At 45.9% G+C, this 26257-nt stretch overlaps 3 protein-coding genes across 8 annotated transcripts in view; 2 read left to right on the top strand and 1 right to left on the bottom strand.

Annotated features, from left to right (window-relative positions):
- Positions 1–25938, bottom strand: part of RECQL5 (RecQ like helicase 5) — a 37131-nt gene extending 11193 nt beyond the window's left edge. Inside the window, exons 1-9 of one of the 3 annotated variants that reach the window (XM_027654265.1) lie at positions 25836–25938; positions 25353–25483; positions 24059–24180; positions 23127–23645; positions 22092–22197; positions 21483–21594; positions 19147–19309; positions 18711–18793; positions 17203–17401 (exon numbers count right to left, since the gene is read on the bottom strand). In XM_027654265.1, coding sequence (XP_027510066.1) covers positions 17329–17401; positions 18711–18793; positions 19147–19309; positions 21483–21594; positions 22092–22197; positions 23127–23645; positions 24059–24180; positions 25353–25473 — 1299 coding nt within the window. In that variant the 5' untranslated portion in view covers positions 25474–25483; positions 25836–25938 and the 3' untranslated portion in view covers positions 17203–17328. Of the gene's footprint in view, positions 1–17202; positions 17402–18710; positions 18794–19146; positions 19310–21482; positions 21595–22091; positions 22198–23126; positions 23646–24058; positions 24181–25352; positions 25484–25614; positions 25755–25835 lie in introns of those variants that run through there. The other 2 variants (XM_027654263.1, XM_027654264.1) reach the window with 2 other exon arrangements.
- SMIM5 (small integral membrane protein 5) lies at positions 1273–17143 on the top strand. Of its 3 annotated transcripts, XM_027654267.1 has the most exons (6): positions 4538–4610; positions 7434–7575; positions 7954–8094; positions 9679–9832; positions 11235–11537; positions 16444–17143. In XM_027654267.1, the coding sequence occupies exons 4-5, from the start codon at positions 9706–9708 to the stop codon at positions 11345–11347; spliced, it is 240 nt and encodes a 79-aa protein (XP_027510068.1). In that variant the 5' UTR covers positions 4538–4610; positions 7434–7575; positions 7954–8094; positions 9679–9705; the 3' UTR covers positions 11348–11537; positions 16444–17143. The 3 variants fall into 3 exon arrangements, with proteins under 3 accessions (XP_027510070.1, XP_027510069.1, XP_027510068.1); XM_027654269.1 differs by lacking the exons at positions 4538–4610; positions 7434–7575 and adding an exon at positions 1273–1398; XM_027654268.1 differs by lacking the exon at positions 7434–7575 and having other exon boundaries at positions 4534–4610.
- A 157-nt stretch (positions 25939–26095) lies between the features above and the next one.
- Positions 26096–26257, top strand: part of SAP30BP (SAP30 binding protein) — a 30038-nt gene continuing 29876 nt past the window's right edge. Inside the window, exon 1 of one of the 2 annotated variants that reach the window (XM_027654271.1) lies at positions 26096–26247. In XM_027654271.1, coding sequence (XP_027510072.1) covers positions 26133–26247 — 115 coding nt within the window. In that variant the 5' untranslated portion in view covers positions 26096–26132. The remainder of the gene's footprint in view (positions 26248–26257) is intronic. The other variant, XM_027654270.1, reaches the window with a different exon arrangement.

Genomic DNA, 26257 nt, shown 5'->3' on the forward strand with positions numbered 1-26257 from the left:
TGTATACATGTCCTAAAATTATTTCATCTTTTAAATATGCAACTGTATTATTTGTCTCCCCTCACCCTTCAACAGCTGATCACTGATCTTCATGTCTAAACAAAATTATTTCATTTGAGGCATCCTACCCTGATTTGACATTATGGAATAGGATGAAGAGCAAATAACAACCAAGTTTATTAACACGTTTTTGTCTGTGGCAATACATTTCAGGAAAGTGCTAAACTGACCACAGCTGCACCTGTGTGGGTTTGGTAATCCTTGGTTTTGCACACCAAGTAAAACAGGAGCACCATTCCTGCAATTAGTAGAAGCAGACAGACAGTCAGAGAGAAGCAAAGTTACATATCCTGAGAGAAGCTTTGCCTCTCCCAAAATTTACCAGAAAAAAAGCATTCCCAAAATTTACCAGAAAAAAAGCATTCCTTCATATGAGGCCAAGGGTACATCAGAAATGCTTCCTGAAAAAAGCACCTCAATGAGACATCAAGTCTTGGAATACAGCCAAGAAGTGAAAGCATTAAAAAAGATAAAAATCATGTGAGGACAAAACAGTTACGCAGATGCCATTTGTTGAGCGAAAGCCACTTAATAAGCTTTATCAGATAGAAGAACAAATCATGAGGTTGATGCGAAATTCTAATGTTGCACCTCTCCGAATGACTGTATCCTTTTAACATCACCTGAATTTCACCTCAGACAAGACAATGGTTGTCAGCTGTCCCCAGAACACAAGAAGGAAAAACCACTGCATCAAGAGAGTAAATGACTTGGCCAAGGGCATGGAGCAAATTCACTGCCCCAGCATCACCCCTGCTCCCCTGTCCTTGGCAGGTCTCTCTTACAGTGCTGCACTGTCCTCACCACTTCTTGCTCTGCCCCTTCAATGAACACAGGAGAAAAACTCCTTCCCCCAGGAGTCGGAAGGAAACCGGGCAGCATAAAGAAAAGTTAGTTGCTTTAACACACCCCCGAACTATCGCAAGGCAAGAATCAAGTCTCACTCCGGAAAAAGCTGAAATTAAAAGGTAAAAAAGAAAAGACTTCTCTGGGGGGAGATGCACAGAGGAAAACAGCAACAAGTGCGGGCCCCTGGGCGCCCCGGGGAGCGGAGCTGGCACAGCGCTGGCTCAGCCCCAGCCCGCGGTGGCTCCCCGCCGCACGCCCTCCCTCCCTCCCTGGCACACATGTAACACGAAACTTCGGATCTCCAGGACAACCAGTAACAAAAAAAAAAAAAAAAAAAAAGGCAGAGACAACAGCTGGCTGTCAGCGGCAGAGCACAGAGGAGCCGAGCGAGGAGCGAGACACACGCCAGGATGAGGGGAGAGATGACGTGAAAGTTTAAGACGACGGAAAGAAAAACAGGAGGAGAAGAAGAGCTGGCGGCGCGCTGGGGTAAGGGCTGAGCTATCGCTGGTGTTCGGGCACCTTAACCTTCCGCTGGTTAGCGAGGAGCTGGTGGAGCTCTCACTGCGGAATGAGCCATGGAGCAGAGCTTGCGAGCCTCAGTTTGTGTGCGAGGGGCACTGAGGAGCAAAGGCGGCAGGGGAGAAGCTTTTAAGCGGATTGCAGAGAGCCAAGCTGAGGCCGCCCTGCAACAAAAGGAGCTGCCCGCAGTGCTTCGGGTCCGAGCGGGACCGAGCAACTTTTGTTGGTTAGAAAGCCTGGCTGCTCATTTTTCCGTGCTGCTACAGAACGTGACCTTCGCTGATAAGCAGGTCTAGCACGGGGTACTGTCCACAGCGGTGACCTGATATAGCAATAGCGTGGACAAGAGAGCTGGGCTGCCCCTGTGAGCGAGGGCTGTTCGTGCCTGTAGCGAGGAGCTGCCAGCGCAGGCAGGCGTGTGTGAAAGAAACCAAGCGGGTGCCAGCCACAGCATTTCTCCAGAGCTCCTCCCAGCTGCAGCTAAGTTTTATCCCCCAAATCCTGGAGCAAACAGAGAGCTTAGAAAACAAGCCCTGGTCGGGGAACTAACATATTGTGCAAGTTAAGCATCTGTGTCCAATAGAAATAAATGGAAAGATTTTACTCGGCTTCTAACAAGGACATTTAAAAAAAAAAGAATTCAGCTGTGGTGTATGCTGGTTTACTATTCAAAGCAGCATGGGAACCCGCTGCTCTGAGAGACACATAGATGCACACACACGGTCGATGGTTTACAGTAACAAGCTGTCAAGTTTGCATGCCGTGAAAAGGGAAGGGAGAGGCGAAGGATCCCCTAAATACATAAAATTATAGAATCATAGAATCCTTTAGTTTGGAAAAGACCTTTAAGATCATTAAGTCCAAAGCCTTGGTTTTACAGAGGTGTCCCACAACCTTGCTGTCCCATCTCCATTTTGCTGCTGGGGCAGCTGAAGGGGCGCTGGCAAAGGAGACCCATCATATAAACCCCCTTTTTCTGCCATATGAAGCTGATTTCTCTGTGTTGAAGCTCTTGCAGCTCCTAGCACTGAGCTGGGACCCCCTCAGCCTCTTCCAGGAGGAGCATGGGCACTCAGCTGTTTACAAACAGAGAGCCAGAAAGCCAGTTCTCATAGAAAGATGTCTTCCCGATCCTACACATGCCTGTAGGGAGGAATGTTAAGGATCAGGTATTTCCACTTCTCTCCATATCCATTAACGTGGAAGGGAGGGCAGGTCTTTCTGACCTAAGTGTTGTACAAACATGGAATTGGAACTGCCTGAGTGAGGGGATGTAGTAGTTAAGACCCACACGCCTCCAGCCTAGCCCTGGGCTCAAGGGGATGGAGGGAAGTTTCCACCCTGCTAATGAAGGGTCTGTGTAGGTTGGTTGCTGCAGTTAAGATGGATTCTCAAATAAAGCATGTGAAAAAACAAAGTTTAGGGAAACAAAAAAAAAAAAAGGAAGGAGGGAGGAGTGAGGGGAGAAGGGCAGGGGAGGGAAGGAGGTAGAGAAACATGCCAAGTTTTCCTCGCCAAAAGAAAATGTTAAAGGCTTTGGCTGGGGGGTTGTCCAGCCGCAGCCGCGCTGTACATGTGTGTGGGGGAGAGGAACAGCAATATGAAACACATGTCTGGATAAAAGCAGCAGGACATGGCTTGTGTTACAGCTGTCACAGTGCACAGGCCTCAGCCTCATTACAACCTAAGGGCGGTTATGGGAGCAGAGGAACAAAATAAACCCGGTTTTGATAGAGCAGATCCTTTCTGTGAGACAACCCTCTGATCACACAGCCTGCAGTGGGCCAGAGCAGTCACACATGGACAGCAGGGACTGTGAGAGAGCTGGGTGAGGAGAGCAGCACCCAGCCCTCACCTCCACTGGGGCTCTCACTGCTTTCCCACACACAGCCACAGCTGATGTGGTTCCAAACAGCTTCCTCTGGGGAAGCAGCTGTTGTAGCCTTTAGTTTTGAGTTCCTACACCCAGGTGTCATCTTTACTAGGATCAGTCCATCTTATTTCAAAAAACTCAAAAATGCATGTAACTTGTGAAACCTGGAAGTCTGAGATCAGTCAAGGACAGGGCACAGAGGGGGCTGTTGAAAGGTGGAGGAGCTTCCAGCACTCCCTGTGAGCTCCAGCTGCCAGACCTCAACCACCAAACTACTGACAGATCCCACTATGTGAAGTAACTACAAGGCTTTCACAGGCACACAGCTACCTCTCTGTCAGCTTCCTGGGGAATGGTTATTTTGCTAATATTAGAATAGACTTTCAGGCTAGATTCAAGCATCACCAACCCTAAAAAAAGTTCTCTTGTAGAAGAGCTACAGGTTTATTTTTAAAATTGACCTTTTCCTTTCACTGGATGGCTCAGTGCTTTGGTCTCCCCACTTAAAAAATTCCTAGTAGTGAGGAATTATCTCATGGGGTTTTGTGGGATGGACTGGAGAAAACCAGGGTGCTCAGTAGAGGTGTAAAGACTCTCAGCTCAGTGCCCCAATGGGTACCTCAGCTACTGAAAATGCTATTGCAGGGAATTCAGTGCCTTTTTATATTAATCTAATATTTGGTTGTAGGGGAGAGAAGGGACATTTAGAGTGCTGCCTCAAAACCCACCTCCAAATAGTGGGTAGTGGTGATGACAGGGTATTCCAGCCAAAGGGCTGCCCAGTCAGGGCAGCTTTATAATCTGAAGGAATGTGTGGCCTTCTTTTCCAGACCAACTGACAAAGTCAAAGCTTTTCTCCCATGACACTGAGCTGCAATTTACCAGTTTGGGTGTGTGCTGTTAAAGGGCTGAATTCTCTTGATACTGGAAACTATTTTCATCTGCTTGGGAATGAATTATAGGTCTGTCTGGCACTGTTCACTCCTGTTTTAGGAAAAAAAGGGCTTGTCTGAACTATAGTTAAGATTCACGTGGCTGGTCAACTACAACCGTGGCAGCAAACATTGCATTAACAATGATGAGGGAAAACCATGCACTGATAATACAACTACATTTCTATGGCCCTTTTCATCTCAGCAGTACACTAAAAGCTTGGAACAATAAACAATCGTGCAGGAATTATGACACGTTATGCCAAACTGCATCCAGACTGTAGTCACACCTAGCAACCCACATTGTTCTGGAACAGGAAGCACTGCAGACCTTATCCAGATGAAATCAGAAGCACATTTCAAGAACAAAGCTGGTAGGTTCTGAAACTGGTCAAAGCTTCATGTTCTTTAGAAAGTGGCCAAACACAGTCAGAGTTTATTTTGGAGTTTTAGATCAGAATAAAAAGCATCGCCTCCCCTTTGGCTGCTCAACACCCTCCTTCCATGAGGCTGGGCTTGCCTTCTAAGACTTCCCACAAAATAAGCTACCACGATCCATACAGGCTTCCCATCCCTTTACGGATCCAATTTCAACCAATTTGACTTGCCTGAGTAAGAACAACACAAAGCATTTGCTTCTCCACAGTCAGTCTTGGGAAAAAGACAAGGTTGCAATGGGAATGTTGCCCTGGCATTCTGCTTGATGGGCACATCAGGGAGGTTCTCCTTTGTAAGGTCTCTGGAGCTTTGGGGCTGTGGACAGTGGGCACAGTGGAGGAGATCTGACTCCACTGGGACCTGCTGCATTAGGACTAGAGGCACTGACAGCTTCTTGTTCCCAACAAATTCCCCCCTCCGTTGGTCTCCATTTTCAGATTACCTGAGCAACAAATCCACACAAAGCACAGTAAAAGCAATGGATGAGGATCATGGCAAGAGCAGTAGACCCCCTGTGGAGCATGGCTGGCTTAGGAACAAACAAGACGCTTTCATCTACTTCCAACCTAAATGGGCTCAGTGACCAAAGTGTAACAGGCAGTGAGCAAGTAAAGGCCAGTTCAGTTTGTAACTGCAACAAAACCAGGGACTTATTGTCTCCTATCTAAAGATTTCCGAGCATGTTGGAGACTTGGACACACAACAATTAACAAGCAAACCTCTGATGATGCTTACATGTTCCAACTCTTTGCAGAGATGAAGTCACCCAACAGAGGGATGGGATGATTTATCCAAAGTCACGCCACCAGTAAAACATCACTGGCAGGCCAGGAAAACTGCTTCTATTTACTAACTTCCAGTCCTGGGGCTAAACCACAAACTCAAATGCATGTCCTTTGCACTTAAATAGGCTGCTCAAATACCACCAGGGTTATGAGTAAACAAGTGTCTCATTCCTCAGCAGTAAAGTTCAGCTCACCCACTCCCTCCAGTTCAACTCTGGATGCACCTGTGTGCACACACAGATCGGATGCAGCTTTCCAAACCAAAGACACACCAAAAAACCCCTATCAATTTGCATCAATTCCAAAAGATTTACAGCAACCTGACTAGCTTTAAGCAGTGGCATGTGGGACCCCATCACACATGGTCATCCCAAAGCTCCTTTTGTTGCTTGAAGCCTGGAAACCCTCCCACACAGCCAGTTCACAGCACAAAGGAACCTTGACTGAGGCTTTTCTCTCAAATGTCTAGATTGAGGCTTTTTAATGGCTTTATTCTCAAAAGGACTGAGCAGCCAACTTCTTTGAGTGCTTCAGTATGGCATGAGTCCATTAAAACAACTCAGAAAGATAATTTCAGTGCTATTATGGCAATTTTCACAGCTTTATTCAGTGGGCACAGCAAGATGAATCTGCATTAGCACTTTCTGGGAATCTGAATCTCTATAAGCCCTGAACACAGGCCATGCTCTTTGGTTTTACAGGGTCATGTAATCCTTGCAGCTGAGCAGCACACCTGCAGCTGTTACCATTCCCCTGCATCATTACTGTGCTCTCTCTTTTTGACCAAGCCTAACAACTCATGACACATGGCAGACTGGGCCTTTTTTTCCTCAGAAAGAAATAAACCCAAATTAAATGATTTATTGTATTCCCTCCTCTGCTGTGCCTTGTAACATAGGGAAGGGCAGAAAGATTTGATGATCTAGTTCAACTGGCAACACTGGATAGATGAATTCTTTCTTAAAATAACAGCCAGAACAGGATACAGCTGAAATCATGGATTTCAAGCTGCCACCCCACCCCAGCAGGAAATTCTAAACCTGCCTGTCGCAAGACACCAGTATTGAGTTTACTTTCTTTTCCACCTGAGTTTCTCATCTTGCCTCTCTTCCCCTTATTCTCACTTCATGTGAGCTCTGGCTACAGCTGTGGAGCAGAAGTTCCTGACATTGGTCTAACAATGTGTTATGAAGACCACACTTCACTGTGGTCATTCACTGTTTCTTCTGTAACAAGTTCCATCAGCTTTGCTGCCCTACAGCCATGTCTCCTCTGCTCTGGAGGGGTCTCATCCTCAGTGGGTGAGGTCTTAAGGAAGGAAAATGATGAGCAAGGAGAAAAACACCAGCAGACAATTAGGTTTGCTCCAAGCTCCACAGAATCTGTGAGGTAGTAACTTGGGTGGCTCTTCTAGGCTCTAAGACAGCACTCTAACACTAGAAAGTAAACTGTCAGTTAACCTACAACCTACAGACCTACGACCTTAAGTTTTAAATCTCTCAAGAGTTGCCTGTTTTAGTAATAATCATTACAATTACTGCTTCAGTAATGAATATGCTGCACCACCTTTCTGTTACTACTGTTGGTGACAGTAGTAACAGAACTGGGAGCTTCCTTGAACACAGTATAACAGAAAAAAAGGAATTAATTCTTACAACTCGACTCTGAAATTTGTAAGTCATGTCATCACTGTTGTGTTGTACAAGAGGAAGATGGATAAGTAACACAGCACTATTCTTACCCTTATGCTAATCTCAAGGGTGAGCTCTTGGTTTCACTGAAATCAAGTGGGAAAAGGTCAGAATCAAAACCAGTCCTGAACAAAGACTTTAAATCACAACTAGAATGGAACATACAAGTAGAATGGAATATACAGAAGTCTGTGAATATAACTGGCTTTCTTGGGAGAGTTTCACTTTTTTTTTTTTTAAGAATTATTTTATTATTCACCCTTTTGCTACGCTGCACAAGCAGAAATCCCAAAGCAGTGAGAGCCCTTGGAACCAGAGTGCAAGTCAGAAGTGCAGTCGAGCAGAAAAACATTTGCTTCCTCACGGGTAGATTGGAGACTGCACCACCAGCATCAAACTTTGCCCCTGATGTAGTTCAGACCAAGGTAAACAAGCAACATTCCTTGCAAGTTTTAGAATAAAAACTCCTTCATGTAGCTCCAGACCAGGTTCCATGGGCAGGGGAATGGCCGTTACTGAGACACGCTTTTTCATTTCAGACTAAGCACTTTGCTAATCCAGAGTTCTACAATCCTAATCAGTAATTTTACACTGTGTACCCAAACTTCACAAGCCTGGCTCTTATATTTGTTCCTTCTGGTGCAGTCCAAAGCATGGCATGGAAGGTTATTACAGCAGATTCCTTACTAGGAGAGCTTCTGGACAGGCAGAAACACCTCCGAAGGGAACAAACATTTTCAGGATCTTAGAGCCAGAATTTTTTTCTTTTTTTTTTCTTTTTTTTTTTTACATTTTTCTTCTAGAGCCAAGAACAGAAAACACAAATCACCTCTGCTTCCTCCACCATCTCTTGGAATGGAAACAAAACTGAAAACCTGCTGACGCAGAATCCCACAGCACGGTGTAAAGGATAAGGCAGCCGTTTCTGGAGCAGCTCACTTGGGGTATGCAGTCATCTGGAAAGAACTATTTAGCCCTAGTCTCAAAAGTGACCTTTTCGGGTCAAAAGGCCACAGCTCTGCCTCCCTGCTAAGTTGCACAGAGATCTTTCTGTAGATGTAGATTTTCCATCCACCCCCATCCCAGCTGGTTCCGATTTTTATTCCTTAGCTTGGGTTTAAAAGAACAAAGAAAAGCCTTTTTGAATTGCATAAACATACAAAACTTAATTTAACTTGGCACTGTAATATTTAAGCCCAGCATGCAAAGAAACAGCCAAGGTCTCTCTGTCCTCAGTGTGTTTAGAAGAAACTGAACTCCAAGCCTCCATTTGTTTGAGTAACCGATCCAGATGTGCAGGAAGGAATTAGTTGGCTTGTTCTGGAAGTGCTGTCTTGGTCACTTGGCTTTGTGTTATCACTAAGACCAGGACATTAAACTGCAATGTTCAAGTCCCATAACCCAGTGATGACTATTACAAAACACACATTTTGATATAACAACGACATGAAAGTTATAATCCATTCAAGTGTTGACCTGTCCAAACACTTGTTTTAGGTGAAACTATGGATGTTTCTCAACAATATCCAATTCTAGTTCCTGACTGAAGAAAGAATTTAGCATCCATAGGTCTCCTGCCCACTAGTTTGTTGCAATGCCTTCCAAAATCCTGCTCATGGGGCAAAAGATCAGCAAATATTGGTGGCAAAACTGAGGCACATAACTTTGATTACACTAATATTTTCAGTAACAGTAGCTCCTGATGATCACTCTGAGAATAAAGAAGGTCTAAGATTAACGAGTAGGATTAACCTCCCTTGTGGAGCATCTCCCCAACAGATGCAGGGGCTTTTATTTGCTCATCACCAGCACTGATGGGTGGACATCCATTGTTCAATTCATATATTGCTCTGTTAGAATGTGGCTTAAAATAAAACCCTTACCTTGCATTCATCTGTAAGAACTTGAAAAGCACCCATCTGTCCCCAGGGAATGCAGACTTTAAATCTTAATATCACCATACAGTAAAACTGGTTGATAAAACATTATTAAAGGTATTGTACTGAGGTGTTGAAATAAGTGCCTTAGTTTTTGAAGGGGCTTTCTGTAGCTCAAAGTGCAAGAAGCCTTCAAGGGAGTCTGCTTTGTGTTACTCAGTAAAAAACAACTGAAAACTATGTACCACTGGAGTTTAGCATTTGGAATTCAAGTTGAGTTAGAACTGCATTTCTTTCTGGAAGGACAAGTTAGCACAACTAGAAAAAAATTATTTTCATTGGCTGAAAGCCAAGGGCAGGCACTGTCCAGTTCTAACTCTGTGCCTGCTGAAATAAGTGTCCTTGCAGAAGAAACACCGCTTTGCCTTTGCTTAACAGTGCAGTTGACAAAACACCCTCGAAGCTGGATTTTGAAATTAAAACAGTGCTAGAACACGTAGACAGTTAATAGTCCTCCACCTTAGCTACTGGGAGCAAGGACTGAGACCAGATAAACTTGTTTTCCTTGTGATCACCAGCTGTATAAGAAGGCTGGCAGCTCCCTAGCATTAGTCAGTGAAGAGGTTTATTCTCTGTTTGGTTCTTCTACAGCATAAAGCCTGGAGAGCTTGTGACAGAATGTCTACTGAAACCTTTCTGAAGGAAATTCAAGGCATTGGTGAGAAGTTTCTCCTTAAGCTCCAGAAACTGCCCAAGGCTGAGCCAGTGGAGATTATCTGCTTTTGTGTGGTTCTTCTGTTCATTGGTGAGTTTACTGGTGGAGGCCAAGGGGTGTCAGAATTTCTCTTCTATGGGGGCAGCTTGTGCCACACTCTTGGTTGGTGGGTTGGTGGTGTTGGCAATTGTTTTTCAGGCTGTGCTCTGAGGCCCAGGTTAATTTCTAGGTCATTTTTTTAATACTCAGCACATATCTCTACATGGATGCAGAGCATGACAGGCCAACAGTACAGCTTTACCCAAAGCTCTCATATTTAAACATTGGTTTAAACAGCAGTATTTTAACCAAACCAGAGCTGCTGTAATGTTTTGATGCATAGGAGATAGTTTATGACAAATGGTATTAGGACATCTTCCTGCCACAAAAGACACTTAAGTGAGATTCTGAGTGTCATTCCTGTTCCTGGCTCAGTGGAAGCCAGTATGCTTCAGATGAGCCTATTTATTCCCCTCTGGTAATGGCAAGATCCCTTCTGCTGCTCTGTGTGGGGATGGCATGGAAGGAATAACAAAGAACTGCTTGATCAAGGGGGATGAAGTTTGTTTATACGATGGGAAAAACAAGCAGGAAGGAAGACAGGCCCTCCTCCTCAAAAACACAGTTTGCTCCCAGACAAAAGGAAGGGTGTGTATCCAACTGGACACTCCTCCCTGGGCTGGAATTCAGAAAGTCACACCTGCTGCTTTATTTTGTTCATACCTACAGCTGGTTCCCCACAGGTTCAGATACCTGGCAGCCCAGCTCCAGGCTTTGAAGGAACACATGCACACACACACATGCACGTTCACACACTGTTATGTGTTTTGCAGGATGAAACATGTCATCCTTTTCTACTCCAGATAAACTAATATATCCCTCCCAACACCAACCATCATGGCTAGAGGAGAATATCAGGGAGTTGGCCCACTGCTTTGTGAAACAAAACTCTGCATTTGAAGTATATATTTTTTCAAGCTAAATACAGAGGAAAGAGTGAAGCCAACCCAGTCACAAATATCTATCCTTAAAGGCTACACTGCATGCTCTCTTCAGAAATATAACTGACAGTTTGAGCAACCAAACCCTCTTGAGTTGCTTCTGACACAACTATGGGCAGAGTTGGATTTTCATCCTTTCCAGGCACAAAGCTCTGCTCAGTAACTGCATGTCAGCTCCTAAGCAACAGCCCATGAGGCAGGTGAAGATAAACCCCCACATGGTGTGGTATGTAGCTCTTAAGATCTCAAAATACCAGGTAATGACTGTTCAGATTAAATGGATAACCAATACAAGTGAGCAGGAACTTAGGAGGGGGGAGTTGGGGATATAAAGCAAAAAAAAATTCACAAGAAATCAGGCTTTGTTCATTTTGCTGCTCAACAAACAACTTGCAGGAGGCACAGGGATTGCTCCAACACCATGAAACAATATCCTTTGCTTCTCTTTCCAGTCACTGTTCTGGTGCTCATGATCATTGCCTGCAGTTGCTGCTGCTACAGCTGCTGTGGCTGTGATGACACCAGAGGTAGGAAGAGCCAAGTCCGCCCAACTGCCCGCTCGTGAAGTGCAACGAGGTGACACAACCCACTATCAAGGACATGCATGGACATCATGATTCAGTCCTATGGGAATGACTTTCCACACTAGCTCACTGAAAATGGCAATAACAATATTAATTAACATGACTCAAAGGACCAGAAACCACAGCGTAGAGTTCCTTCTCTCTGTGACAGCCACCACTGTGACCAGAAAGGTAAAGCTCCTTTACCATCACTGTCTCCCTCTTCTGGGGTGGGATGGGGTGGGAGGGCATGGACACAAGTTGCTGAGAAAAGAGACAGCTTTCCCAAAGACAGCCCTGCAGCTGGGCCAGCCAAGGATCCCCTCTGTGAGCACAGGGCCACAGACCAAAGCAGAGAACACGTCCAGGATCACATGCCAGGCAGTGCCTGCTCTCCTCACAGGTGGCTAACCCAGAAGGATGGTGCTGGGCGTTAGCAAAACTCACTGACATCACCACATGCTCAGGTGATCATGGATCAAGCCTAAACCTGCTCTCTCAGAAACCAGCTGCAGGAGACACGTTTAGCTGAGTTATCTGCTGAAAACCACAAATCATGGACCTTCTGATCCAGACGTGCCAGCTGAGGCTCTGAGAACAGCTGGTAACAAATGCTCCTGGTGTCATTTCATTGGTGTTACAATGAGGTGAAACTGCCGAAGAAAAAATTCAGATCATGTGGAATATTCTTTGTAAACAGAAAGACGAAGGCAAAAGGGAAAAACTCACCAACACCACAGCTTATTTTGATCATACTGCTGCTAAACGTGCTCCCTCCCCACCCCCCTGTGTGGTTCTACTGCTTGTTGCAGATGAATGGTTCTTGTAGAGCATGGGAGCTACAGGAGGTGAACAAATCCCTGCCCTTACTTGAGGGATCTGTGGCCTGACTCCCTGCACTGCGTGCAGTTTATTTTAGTGGACATAAACACTATGCCAAGGGTATGTTTATGAGCAGGCACAAAGGCATTTTGGAGGAGTGACACGCACCGTGGTAACCGTCACTTCAGGGTATGTGAGCAGCAGCTGACAGCGGGCACAGTGACAGAGCAGAGCCAAGAATGGGCTGTGCTGCTGGAGTTAACAAGTGCAAATAAATCCCTTTTCCATGCTGCAGCCACTGTGTGTGTTTGGTTTGCACTCCGGCGAACTTCCGAAAGGGATTTATGTACGTACAAGGCTGTGGCACAGGCCACGACTTTCACAGCTGGGACAGCCCAATGGAAGGCTGAAACACTGCACAACTCAAAGCCACTGGTCTTTCAGCACCAAATGTGGGACCAAACACCTTTTTGAGAAGTTACCTTTTATAAAAAGTTACATGCACATAGAGAAGTCACCTTCAGCCCCTGTATCCCAAGTGCAGAGGAGGCAAAGGGGTTACACATGTATGTACCAGAGGCAACATCGAGCTAGGGAGAACAGAATCATCAAGTTTTTAACAGTGGGCTTTTAAATATCCTTTACACTTCAAAAGGGAGAAAAAATAAAGAAAATTTTGTAAAGAAATGTCTTTTCTCTGATGCCTGTGCCCAGATTGGTAAAAAGCACATTACGTCAGTAGTTTCTTATGTTTAAGAACTTTATTTTTTGTCAACAAACCAGATGTGGGTATTTGGCATTTTTGTGCTGCTGCACATTGGAATATATCTGCAGCCAGTGACACAGAAAATATTCTAAGAATTAAAAGAAAAATAAAATTCCTCAAACTACCGCTGTTACTTTTAAATTAATAAAAAGGAAAAACCTTCCAGCAGAAGATGAGGATGTTCCTCAGAAAGTAAATAGCTGAGCCCCAACTTGGCAAGTGCCAACAGCAGACTACACTAGGATGAGCCACTGCATGCACAGTTACACTCAGACTAACAAAGCACTGGGCTTTATTAGGCTGTCCCAAAGCTTTCACTGCCAACCAGCATGTTAGGGTAAAATAAGCTCAAGCACAGCATCAGTTTAGTCTAATCAACATTCAGAGGTGCATCACACCAACCTCTCAGATATGTCATTGCTCATTTCACTCACAAACAAGTGGCAATCAAGGTGGCATCAGCAGCCTCAGAACCTCTTTTGCAGGAGACAGACTCAACAGATGTTTCTGTATCTAAATTAAGTCACAAGACCCGGGAATGAACAGAGCTCACTTTCTTTCCTAGCTGGTGCTAGACAGTGCCAGCTACAGACATGAACAGAATCCCATTGAGAACTGTTGGAGCAGCATGGAGCCAGTCTGTGCTAAGTCAGGAGGAAGCTCAGCAGGCTGGACACATACCAACAACTGACAGGTTGCTGTCACTGGGAACAAGCTGCCAGGCCTTATCTCAACAGGAAAAGCTACAAATGCATGTTTCCCAGTGGTGGTACAAGTTAAACCACTGACAGATACCAGGCAGGGGGACAAGAGAAATGGCTCCTCTCTTATCGCTGCCGCCTTAGTTCCTGAATTAGAAACCGAATAAACACAGCACTGTTAAACAAAGAGAAGGACAGAAAATTAAGCAATTATTTAGAGGATTCAGGTGGCTTTCTGGAGCAGAGGAGTAGGCACCATTTAGAGGGGTCCCTGGACCAATTTCTACACACTTGTCTGGACCTCACAGGCCTAATGTTCTGCCTTGAACCATTTTGTACCACAGCTATTCCTATAGCTGAGATTTAGACATGCCAATTGCTTGCCTGGACTGGGTGGGGTCTGCTGCTTTCTTACATGCAACTTATCAGGGTGGCCTGAAAGATGCCCAGCAAGTCACCAGTTTACTGCAGCCCTTCAGCTTCTGCCAACTACAAACGTGCCAGTCCCTGAGTCCCTCCTCACCACCCAAAAGAGCTTTTGTGGTTTTGGCTTCAATCCATACTCATATATAGGGACCTGTAGGGAGCACTAGTGAGGATGGATCCTCTGTTTCAAAATGCAGAGTGAGATTTAGAAAAGCACAGACTAAGGAGAGACAGCTTCAAACACACCAACTCCTGCACACGTTGTGAAAACTGAGTGAGCTCGAAGGAACTGCAAGGGAATACCGTTGCTTCAGTCCTGATGATAAAAGTGTTGAAGTCGATTCTTTCCCTGAGGAACCTCAAAAAGCCAGCAAGGCCAGCCCCTCCAGCAGAAGTGGTTGAAGGTCTATTGATGACTCGATGGAATAGCTTCTGTTCTCTAACATTATCCCTCTGGTTTCAAAGCGATTTGCTTGGCTTGTGAAAAATAAGTTTCCTTTTACACACACGCAGTCTCGCGCACCACACTCCTCCTTCTCCCCTCCCACCTCTCCACAGAACCATCCCTCGGGTCTTCTCCAGTCAGGAAAGCAATAGGGAGGCAGTTTTATTGCAGTTAACAGCAGTGCAATGCTCTGTAACGGATTTATTTCCGTGAACTGTCACAACGGATTTTGGACTGCAGGGCAATCTTGTTCATGGTCTCACTTAAGGTATGAGAGTCTCCTAAAGGAGCTTCCAATACAGATCCAGTCAGGGTCCAGGAAACACAGCCTTCCTCTCCACCACATCCTGTCCAGACAGGACATAGTGGGCCTTTACAATCACCGCAGCAGGTGTAGGAGGGGATAAAGCCACGGAGAGGAAGAAATGTCTGAGCAACAGCTGAATTAGGACTTTTTATTTAGGCTCAAGGTCTTTGATTTGATTATATTAGCCACACCTTTGCAGGAAAATCAGCTGTTAATCATTTACTGCAGCACCAAGGTAATTTCCAGGCTACCTCTGAAAGTCTCAAGGCACAGTAAGGGGTCCCTCATCACAGGCCAGGATCTCTTGGAGGGGTGCAGAGGAGGCAACGGAAGAAATACCTTCTACAAACACAACAGCTTCAGGTATTTATAAAATCTTCATAAAGCTCTCCTATTTCAGGAGGTTAACTGTGCTTAGTAAAAGAGAGAGGAACTTCCTGGGGTGTGCAGTCCCACAGGGTTCCTGCCTTTGGGTCTACAGAACCAGTATCTAGGCTGCCTCCTTTCTGAAGGCAAAGGAAGCCATCCAGAACAGCTTTCCTGTCCTGTGTGCCTGTTGGTTAGAGACTGAGCATGGTGATCTGCCATCAGTCCAGAAAACAAACCATGAACTGAATATATTTGGCTGCTGAAAAAGAAACAAAACCTTCAGCAAGTGCAAGCTTGTGCTTCTAGTCAAATCTGAGCTGCTGAGGATGAAACACGCTTTACAGGACTAATCCTTTTCCTTATGTACTCAGGATACCTAAGGGGCAGCAAGTCAAGCAAATTTTCAAAAATAACAAAGATCTCTTCCTGTATTACATCTGCATAGTTGTATTTGCAAGAAAGTGTGAGAAATATTCCACCCTTTCCCTTGAGAAACAAGGAACCTTCAGTAAAACCACAAGATGCTCACAAAGAGATGCTGGATGTTCTTTAGAGGGCTGACAGCTGAGTCATTATGCAAAGTATCAGTGAAAGAGCAAGTGTGTAGAACCCACTGAGATCCCAGTTTAAATTATTACTGGACCTAAGTACTTCATGAAAGGAAAACTTGTGCTTCTATTGCAGAGTAACAGAAAGCATTGCTAAAGCAAACTCCATTAGCAGGACTCCCTTTTTAACATAATTAGACTACTCTAAGCCTTATAAAAGCAACAAGTTGTACATGATCTTTGCTTATTGCTTGTTTGTTTTTAAATAAGTCTTCATTTAATCTCCAGTGTATTCTCAGAGTTTCAGTCCCCAACTCTATTTTAGAGATCTTTCTAATGGTATCAAGGAAGTCTCCCACTGAATACTTAGTTTTCATGTATAGGCTATGCAGCTAACAGAGGTGAAGGGTTCATACTGAACATGCTGGAGACACTATATTATTTAAAATATTGATTAACTATGATTAAAATAAACCTCAACTGCCAAAATCTTGTAGAGCCAGAAGCTTTTCCTCTTTACATCTTGGTAGATCTGATTGTGAAACAGGCCTCAGCTGTATTTCTTCTGGTTTATGCTCCCATTTCTGTTTCTCCTTTTGGAAGGGGGATGCCTGTAGGCACAGACAGCATTCATACCTGTAACTGGTTTTGGGACTGTGTTCAGAGCATAGAGAGGATACACCAACACCTGACACTGTTCTTGTCTACCCCCAGCAGGGTGGAAAACCAGCATGTCATCAGTGCAAGAGGCATCCTCAGTTCTGGAAGACCTAAAGACACTGATTACAGCAAGTGACTGGAGTCTTGGAGGGCTGGTGGTGATTGGCATCTTCTGTCTTGTTTTTATTGCTCTCATTTTATTTGCTGCTATCTTTGGGTGCTGCACATCTTCAAGGCACAAAGAGAGTGGCACATAGACAGTGACGCAACAACACGGTACTTGGAGCAAGTCAGCCCAGCTACAACCTGACTGTGTTGTTCACAGAAAGCTTCCTCATCCTCTCTCCCTGGGTGATTATTTCTCCTCATGCAACTTTCCTGCATCAAAAGCAATGCCCCAATGCCTACAAGTTGTTCTGCAGGTCCACAGCAAACTCAGTACATCGGGCTGTCTGTGCTCTGGAACTGCGTGATTCACCAAATACCAAAGTCAACTCACCTCTGTCTGACCTTCATCTTTCAAGCAAACTCACCAGTTAGAGGTGGCTACCCCCTAAAACTGATTAAGATGTCTTCTGCTGCTGCAGCTACGTGGTTTGTTTGTTTGTTTGTTTGTTTTTTCACCTTGCAAAAGAGCAATAGGAAACTCTGAGCACTGAAAGCTTTGTCTAAACCCACTCTGGAAAAGCAGCTTATACCATTGTTCTCCTGTCATACCCGGACAATAGCCTAAATATACTATGCAAAAAACTTGCTTGCCAGTACACAATCTGTCTTCATTTGTTCTTATTTATAACCTTGCAAGGTCAGAGTTTAAGGTTTGCTTTCACTGTTTGGATGGTAAATAGAACTGTATTAATTCAATATGTAAAAAAGAAATGCAATGTGGCATTTCTTTCCATATCACCTCACTGCCCTGCACAGTTATGAGCAGGGAGGTCAGTCAGTGGTGCTGCAATATGTGTCATGGGGATGCACATGGCATGTTATACAGCAGGAAGAATGGACCAAGCTAGGGGTGGGAAGAAAAAGTATGGGAGACGTGATTTCTAATTAGATCAGTGATACTCAGATTATTATTCTGAGGCCCTGGCACAGGTTGCCCACAGAAGCTGTGGCTGCCCAGTCCCTGGAAGTGTTCAAGGCCAGGTTGGATGAGGCTTGGAGCAACCTGGTGTAGTGGAAGGTGTCCCTGCCTATGGCAGGTGGGTGGAACTGAGTGGTCTTTAAGGTCCTTCCAACCCAAACCATTCCATGATTACAAACCCCAGACACAAACAGCCCTCTGATCACTGAGCTGGTAACACACAGCAGAAGGAGGAGACCTACTCAGCCAAGTGGATCAAATTCTTAGAGCAAGAAGCCTCCTAGAAGCTACTTCATAGCATCACCTCAACTTTAGGTAAAGACATGCTCCTTCAAGTGCCCAAGTGTCATGTCATATTTCAGTACAAAAAGGACTATCCCATAAAAAACAGGATTTCTTTACCAAGCATGACAACAAGGACAAATGTGACAACACGCTCACCAAGGCATCAGAAAAAAAGCACATTACATTCATGCTGAAAAAGTTGTCCTAGACTCAGGTGTGAAAAGTGAAATGAAATGCAGAACTTGTAAGCAAGACACATGAAGACCATTTCCAGTTAGTGAACACACACTGCTCTCTTCCTGACAAAATTACAGCTTTGATGTCTTATCCAGCATAAAACAGCAATTAGTACAATTACAGCTTACAAGGCATGCACTAAACCTGAACAATGCACGTTGTGGTTGCTAGTCTCCATTTAGGTTGGGCACATCCATAATTTAAGCCTGTTTCTAAAACATTCTAAGCACCTGTAAGGTCAATGAGAATCACAGATACCCAGTACTTTGCAGGGGAGAGCCCCTGAGATTTACAGAAACATTAAATCTAAATACTTCCATCCCATGCTGATTAGGCTGTCTGTGTGTCCCCTTAGGAGAGAGGTGATGTAGTGAAGGAGGAGAGAGTCAAAACAAAAGCAATTGCAACTAAGTCAACCCATCATCAAAGATAGAACATTGTAAAATACATCACCAGAGGAGTTATAGTTTAACATCCCCATGTCACTTGGTGAGGCTCCAAGACCAACATCTCACTTAACTCAGAGGTGGGAGTGATGAGAGAACTCTCAGGGACACCTTCCTCAGCCCAGACAGCAAAATATCAAGCAATTAATTCAGTTTTTTTTTTTTCCTGGACATGCAGGATCAATCTCAACCATAACAGTTCCCTGGAAGGGACAGGGCATGGTTTCCCTAACATTAACATCAGTGTTTGAAAGAAGTGCACTCACCCCAGCTCCTCGCAGAAGTTCACAATGGCATCAAAAGCTTTCATCACAGCTTTGTCAGATTCTTTTAAGGTGCCTTTTTTTTCCTGAAAATAGATGGGAACAGGAACTATAGTCTTCAATTTAAATATAAACAGGTAAAGTAACTCTAGCAATGACCAAATCCAACCCTTCTGATCAATATGGCAAACAGGTACAGACACCTCCCTGTCTCTGCTCCAGATTTCTGCTCACCCACATCTCTCATACAGAGCTGGGTCTGGCAGCCCTTTCCCTTCCTGCTTCACTCCCTTCTGCTGTCCCTTGAAACAGGGCTCCAGAAGTTCTAGACCCAGAAAACCTCATTTCCTCTTTGATTATTCAGAGTTTACTGCAGGGAAACCAGACTAGAGCAAAGGCTGAATATCTGGGCAGGTGGGTACTCTTCTGCAGCTCTCACCTGGATGTTGGAGAGCTCCTTCTTAATCAGGAAGCTGACTTGATCCCGGTCATTCCTTGAGTAATAGAGGCGGCAGCAGGATGGCTTCCCATCCCTCCCAGCTCTGCCAGACTCTTGGTAATATCCAGCCATTGACTTGGCAATATTCCAGTGGGCAACAAACCTGCACAGGATAAAACAGGAAACACGAGGCTGCAGGTTTCTCAAGAGCATTTCTCATGTTTGTAGTGTTTGTGGGCACCAACAGCAGTAAAAAGTAGGGCAACAAAAGCATAAAAGACAGAGAGAACTGAGCACAGCAAGGGATTTTGCACACAGAAGTTTAAGTCCTCTTAACACACAGGGAAAAAAAATGCATCTGGACAACAGGTGAGCAGGATGACATGCCAAATGGATGGAAAAGAATGAGCACATGAATATCTCAAACATGCAAACAACTGTACAGCTATGAAGACAGAGAATAAAGACATTGGATTAAGGAGTTTGGGAGATTTTACCATAAAACACAGCATTAATTAAAAAGGGGTTTTTTTGTGGAACACAATTTCACCATTACAAAACACATTTTTAAATACTTGATTTTCAAAAGACATTTCTTTGCCAAAGTCTGCATGGGAAACTCTGTCTCACTGTGCTCACTTGCAGATGAAGGCACCCTTCCTAGCCAGCAAATATGACTATAGAATCATTACTACATTTTATGTAATCTCTGAAGGAAGGTTTTCAACACACCACTGCAAGACTGCTTTAAACCTGCCAGTACCTGACTATTCAGCAATTCAGCTTATACCTGCTTTGAGAGGATTTTACAGAACAGTAACACTGCCAATTTTTTAAATACCAGTCTGCCTCAAAGCCAGCATGTCCCAAGGGCAGGTATGATGCATATGGGTGTAGCTGAAGATTAAATGACAAAAGCAAGCAAACATGTTTCTTCAAACACAAACACTCCAGGAACAGGCCAAGCAGGAACCATCAGAGCCCCACATATTTAATGCCCATCAGGAAGTTTACTGAAGAAATTGATAAATAATCTTAAGCAAAACCGAATTAACAGTGAAGAGAGAGAAGCAGATTCCATCCGAAAGAGACACCACCTCTGTTTTCCCTTTTGCCCAAAAGAGTCACCTCCAAAAGTTGTCAGACCTGATCTTACTTGATAACATATGCACAAATACTCATAAATCTGCCAGCACAGAGCAGAGGCCAGGCAGCAGTGCCTTGTTAACTTTGGTATAATGTCCTTTAAACTATTTTAAAAACATAAATTACTATAGTCATTTTAACTCCATTCCTTGGAAACCAACCAGATTACAAGTGTGTTTCAGCTGTATTTCACTCTCAATCAGCCATTGATCAATCTCTAACATTTCAGTTACTCTTTGCTTTTTTTAATGACAACTGAACAGGGGAGAGTGGCTTCAGCAGGTCCTTAACTCATGCTGCTGTCCTAGGAGACTTCTCATTTCTCTGTTGGGTGATATACATCAAGGAGTAAAGTGGTCTGTCACTGTTTTCAGCAGCAGTAACACAGACAGAGGGATGGCACAGTTGTGAACTGATGGGATTGTCTCAGTGATGTCCTGCCCCTCTCCCAGAGTGTTCACAGAAACTGCTTTATGTGGATTTTAGAGTAAAGATCAAGTCTGTTGTGGGTGTTGTCTGAGCTGCACCTGAACGATCCCTCCATGAAGTGATCCCAATACTCACTCAGCACAGCTATACTGCAGGGCAGGAATTCTAACACAGAGCCCTTATGGTGACAGAAATCCCAGAGGAGCAGGAATTGAAACCATGTGCAAAGTTCTGGCCTTGGACTAGAGCTGTATTTTTATATGGTTATTGCCATTTGTGAACTGCTATTTTTTCCCCTTGCATTGCAAGAGGAGAGAGATCTCCAAAAAAAGGCTGGCTCTGGCTACTTTAGTAGAGGGTGCATGAATTATTTTAAGTGCAGATTTTCTTCCCACTGCTTTTTAACGGCAACTGTTTCACTAAGGGAAGTGAAAGAGGCAGCTGTGAGTGCCTTGAGATGGCTCTCTCTGAAACCCTGGGGGGGTGTGGCAGAAAACAAGCATTCCTCCAATTTTCTTAATTTTGGGGATGACTGGCAAAGAGGAGCTCTGCTGCCTTGTGTTTGACTTCTTTACAAAGCCCTTCCAGGTTTGTTGTTGCTGCTTCTAAGCTAAAACCTCCCAGCTCTGGTTTTGTGGGTTTTAGCAAGTGTTCCTCAGGCATTTGAGTCAGGTGTATCAGGTAACAGAGAGACTGAGACTTTTCCTTCCCGCTGCTCAGGTTTCAGTCTCTGGTGGTGCCCAACACTCAGCCTCACACACCTGACGTTTGCTTTGTCTACTCCCATTCCAAAGCTGATGGTTGCAACAATAACAGGGATCTTCTCCTCCATCCATTCATTCTGGATGGAAGTCCTGTCAGCTGGCTTGAGTCCTGGGAAGGGAAAGAGAGGGAAGGAATCAACAACACAAAGCCCCCAAAATAAAACAAAAACCCTAAACAAACAAACCCCCCAAAACAAAAAGAAACAAACAAACAGAAAGAAACGAGGATTTTCTCCTCCTCCATTCCCTCACTGCAAGCCTCACTAAAACTGATGTACACACTCCTTCCTGCACATGTTTAAACTGGCCTGGCCTGTGACCAAGCAGAAGTCAGCAGCAGCTGTTTCTATTCCAAAAAGGAATACTTAGTTCCTCTCCCCTGGGATAAAAGCAGTTGTTATATTTAGGCCATGCAAGATCCAAAAGTTCTGGAGAGAGGGGAATGCCATTCTGGTGAAGGCCCTGCACTTATCTCACAGACCTGACATGTGAGCATCAGACACAGTGCAGGACCATGCCTAGAAAGCTTTTTTCTAGGCAGCCCCAACCCAGGCCTGAGAGGTGACACAGTTCAGTTGTTCCAGCTCCTGAGAGATGCAGCAGTACCTGCATGATAGGCCTTGGCTTTCACCCCTCGGCAGCTCAGTTCAATGGCCAGCTGGTCACACACATCCCTCATCCTGCAGTACACGATCCCACAGCCTGAGTACACCTGGAAACAAAGTCCATGACACTGAAGCCAATCAACAAAGCTGTATATACAGTCCCAGGCAAGAAGCATCTCACTCTGCTGTACAAATGCACTCAGGTGCAGAGGTTACAGCTGAGCTGCTGAGTTATTCTGGGAATTAATGTTAGAGCAGGAAATTAAACACATTTCAAATGCTTCTGTTCACCCTCACCACACTGGAAGAGCAGAGCACAAGCAAACATACAATGATCACCCAGGGTGTGACAAACCAAGGCGGAAATGCTCGTTCCATGTTCCTAATTTATGTTCACTTAGAGCAACCCCTGAGGACACAGAATCACAGAATCATTTAGGTTGGAGAAGACCAAGATCCTCAAGTCCAACCTTTGACTGGTCACCACCTTGTCAACTAGACTAGAGCACTGAGTGCCATGTCCAGTCCTTTCTTGGGTACCTCCAGGGATGGTGACTCCACCACATCCCCAGACAGTCTGCTCCAATGCCTGACAACCTCTTCTGTGAAGAAATTCTTCCTGGTTAATTTTTAAAATTAATTAATTTATTTAATTTTATCACATTAATGCTGTCTGCAAATGTGACACCACATCCCTCTTAGTGCTGATCTTCTCTTTGGCTGCCCTGTGTCTGCTGTCCTCTCCAGGCTACCTGGAGGGTGCTCAGTGGACTGTTTTCTGGATGTTACTTTGTAGAACATGGTTTCTCACCTCAGAAAGGATCACAACCTTCACATTCTACCTGTTTTAGAGGAACTAAAAAACATACATGAGCACTTTTAGAGGACTTAGAAAATATACATTATCACTTTCCTTCTTGGGACCTCCTCTTTCCCTGCCACAGACCTGGCAGGGCCATACCAACCACTGGAATATCAGTGACCATTCAGACAGATTTTGTCCAGTTTAGCCTCCTTCCCTAAAGGTAAAACCTACCCCAGTGGTGTCCTTTACTTCGAGCGCCTTCAGACAGAAATCCTTCAAGTTGGCGTAAGGATCAGCCAAGAGCTCTTTGAACTGCACATCATAGAACAAGTTGGATCTGAAGCAAGGAGTCTTAAACGTGGAAAGTGGCTGCTTTAGCTTGAGAGCTGCCACGATGTCCTCCTGGACCTGCCTGGTGGCAGTGGCAGTCAGGGCAACACACGGTGTGCCGGGGATGCGGGTGCGCAGAGCGCCCAGGCGCAGGTAGTCGGGTCGGAAATCGTGTCCCCACTGGGACACACAATGAGCCTCATCTATGATCAGGTAGGACAGGAGGTTCCTGGACACCAGAGAGTTCAGTGTTGGCTGGAAGGAAGAGGCAGCTGCCATCTCTGGGGTGATGTACAGGAGCTTTACTTGGGGCTTCTCACTTGCTAAGTCAGCTAGGATGGTCTTCTTCTCCTGGGCAGACAGCTTGGAGTTCAGAGAGCAGGCTTTGATCTTCAGAGCCAGCAGGTGATCCACTTGATCCTAGAGCAAATACAAAACTAAAACTAAATGAAAAGCAAGTGGAAATAAAGAAAGACACCAGCACCAAGAAAGATCCATCTTTTGGTCCATTTGCGTTACTCTGCTATGCTGCTCCTCTCTAACACCCAGGAGGTGACAGACAAGTGGAGAAAAGGGAGGAAGGCTGAGTTATAAAAGCCATCATGTTATTATTAAAGGAAAAACCCATCCTTTTAGAGAACTGTAAAGCATCATACCAGAGATACTCTGCTCTCCTCATCTATCACCAGGGTAAGGAAAACACTGAGACATCAAGAGCATCCAGAGGTAGGTGAATTGCAGACTCATGAGCAGGAAGACAAGAGGCAGCCGTGCTTCCAGTTTCCCGACCCCCTTCCCTGGCTGCTTTTCCACAGCTAACAGGAGACAGTTACCTGAATCAGTGCAATCAGAGGTGAAATGACAATGGTGATGCCCACTGCCAGAACTGCAGGAAGCTGGTAGCACAGGGATTTCCCTGCCCCTGTGGGCATGCACACAAAGACATCCTTCTCACCTGCAAAAACAACAGGAGAAAGCTCAAGGCCACTGAGTGGTGGGGAGTTCCCAGGGCTCAGAGTGGAGGGCTTGGACAGAAGGGCTTGTAGTGTGTGAGAACAGAATGTGTGTGCATGTAGTGTGTGGCATAATCAACAAAAGACACTCCATTTTAGGTTCTAAAAGCACAGCAATACTTTGCACACCTGCAGCGCTTTCCTTCAAAGAATCTCTGATTGCTTTGCAAACATTTAGAAACAGCTGTACAAAAGTGCCAGAAGTTACACAGAAACCAAGATAAAGAGAAGTTAAACAAGTTATTCGTGCTGAATCTCTTCCAGAGGAGCTGCTTCAATTCATTTTTACAGACTTTCAATTACCAGATTACCAGCCCCGTGACAGACCTTTATAAATCCTCTTCCCAGAAAGGTCCCTCATACAAAGGGTTTGGAAATCTCAACCACACAGATAATCTCACACACTGAGTGACTGTCACTGCACTGACCAGCATCCACCTGAAGGCAGGGAGGTGCTAGTGACACCATGTTAACAGGCAGGGACACCCTGCACACAGAACTCTGCTGTTGGCTGCTCTGTTGTCAACAGCGAATGGTGATCAGTGAAAACTGTGATTATACCCTGAATTGGGCACTGTTGTGACTCACACTGTAAGAGCTGCTGGGGGAGCTGGCAGTTTGTCTGTGTGAGCTGCCTGTCCCACCCCCAGCAGGGTGTCGGGAGGTACATTAACACCAGCAAACCCACATTTCTGACAACGGCCTCGTGGTTCAGAGAACAGAGATCAACCATGTCAGGACATCAAGTCTTCTACTGGTATTGTCTCTAACATGAGGGTACTTTTACTCTGAAAAGGTATAAATGTGAAGAGTTTTGACCTCATCTGACCGTGAACGTGCTGGCAGGTGCACCTTAAGTTTCCTATTTCCTGGTTGATGCAACAGTGGTGTTAAGAAACCAGTGAAAGGAGAAGAGGCAGAGCTTGTGCACAGCACATGCTCGTGTTCCTGTGCCACCAAAACCACATCAGAGCAGAGGAGAGCTTGGAGAGCCAGGTGATCCTGCTTAGATTAGTCTCCTCACAACAGGCACAATCCCAGCTCCTGCACTGTCACCTCCACGGGAAGAAGGACAAGCAGCCGTGCTCCACACCTCTCCGATGCCGGGCCTCACCTCTCGCCACAGTCATGGTCGCGCTTTCCTGCAGGGGAGTCTTGAAGGACTCGAACCCGAAGACCTTCCGCAGTGTTTTCCTCACCCTGCCCTCCAGGCCCGGGGGAGCCTCCCTGCTCATCCTGGGGACGCTGCGAGAGGAACCAGAGCTCGTCCGAGCGCTGCCACCTTTCCCTGCCCCGTCCCACCGCCGCCTGCACCGCCTCCCCCGGGGCTGCCCCGCCACGCTCCCCCCTTCTCTGGGGCCTCCCGGGGTGCTCACCCAGGCCCCTCACTGAAGGGTACCCCAATATGGTTTGCTCTGGGTCCCCACGGGGCACGGGTCGGGCACAGCAGAGCGGGGGTGATTCGCTGCCCCTCAAACCCGCCTGCACCTGACACGGGGGGCAAGGCGGGTCTTTCCCACCCACCCCCTTCACAGGGGCTGTGCCCTTCCCCCGTGTCCCGCCCCCGCCCCGTCCCAGCCCCGCTCCGCACGCTCACACTCGCTCACAACCCGGCAGGTGCTGTCGCGGCGCCACGAGATGACGTCACGAGCTTCTCTTAAAAGGCCCGCACCCACAACAACCAGCCCGTGCCCCTTTTATTCCACCCCCCCTCCCCCCTCCCCTAAAGCCCCCACTCCGCCTGGATGAGCGGTTTCTCCCCCTGCCCGTGAGCGCGGAGCCTGCCCGGTGCCCCCGGAGACGGGTGCGGGCGGAAGAAGGGCGGTGTTGCCATGGCGACCGCCCCTCGCGTCATCGCGGCGCGCCGGAAGCGCCCCCGCGGGTGGGGCGGAAGATGGCGGCGGCGAAGCGCAGCGTCCTGTCCTCGCTGGCGGTTTACGCCGAGGACTCGGACCCGGAGTCGGACAGTGAGGCCGGCACGGCGGGGAGCGACGGGGGAGCGCCTGCGGGTGAGGGCGG

This window comes from Corapipo altera, unplaced genomic scaffold, assembly GCF_003945725.1.
Source record: "Corapipo altera isolate COAL_440 unplaced genomic scaffold, ASM394572v1 343, whole genome shotgun sequence".
NCBI lineage: Eukaryota > Metazoa > Chordata > Aves > Passeriformes > Pipridae > Corapipo > Corapipo altera.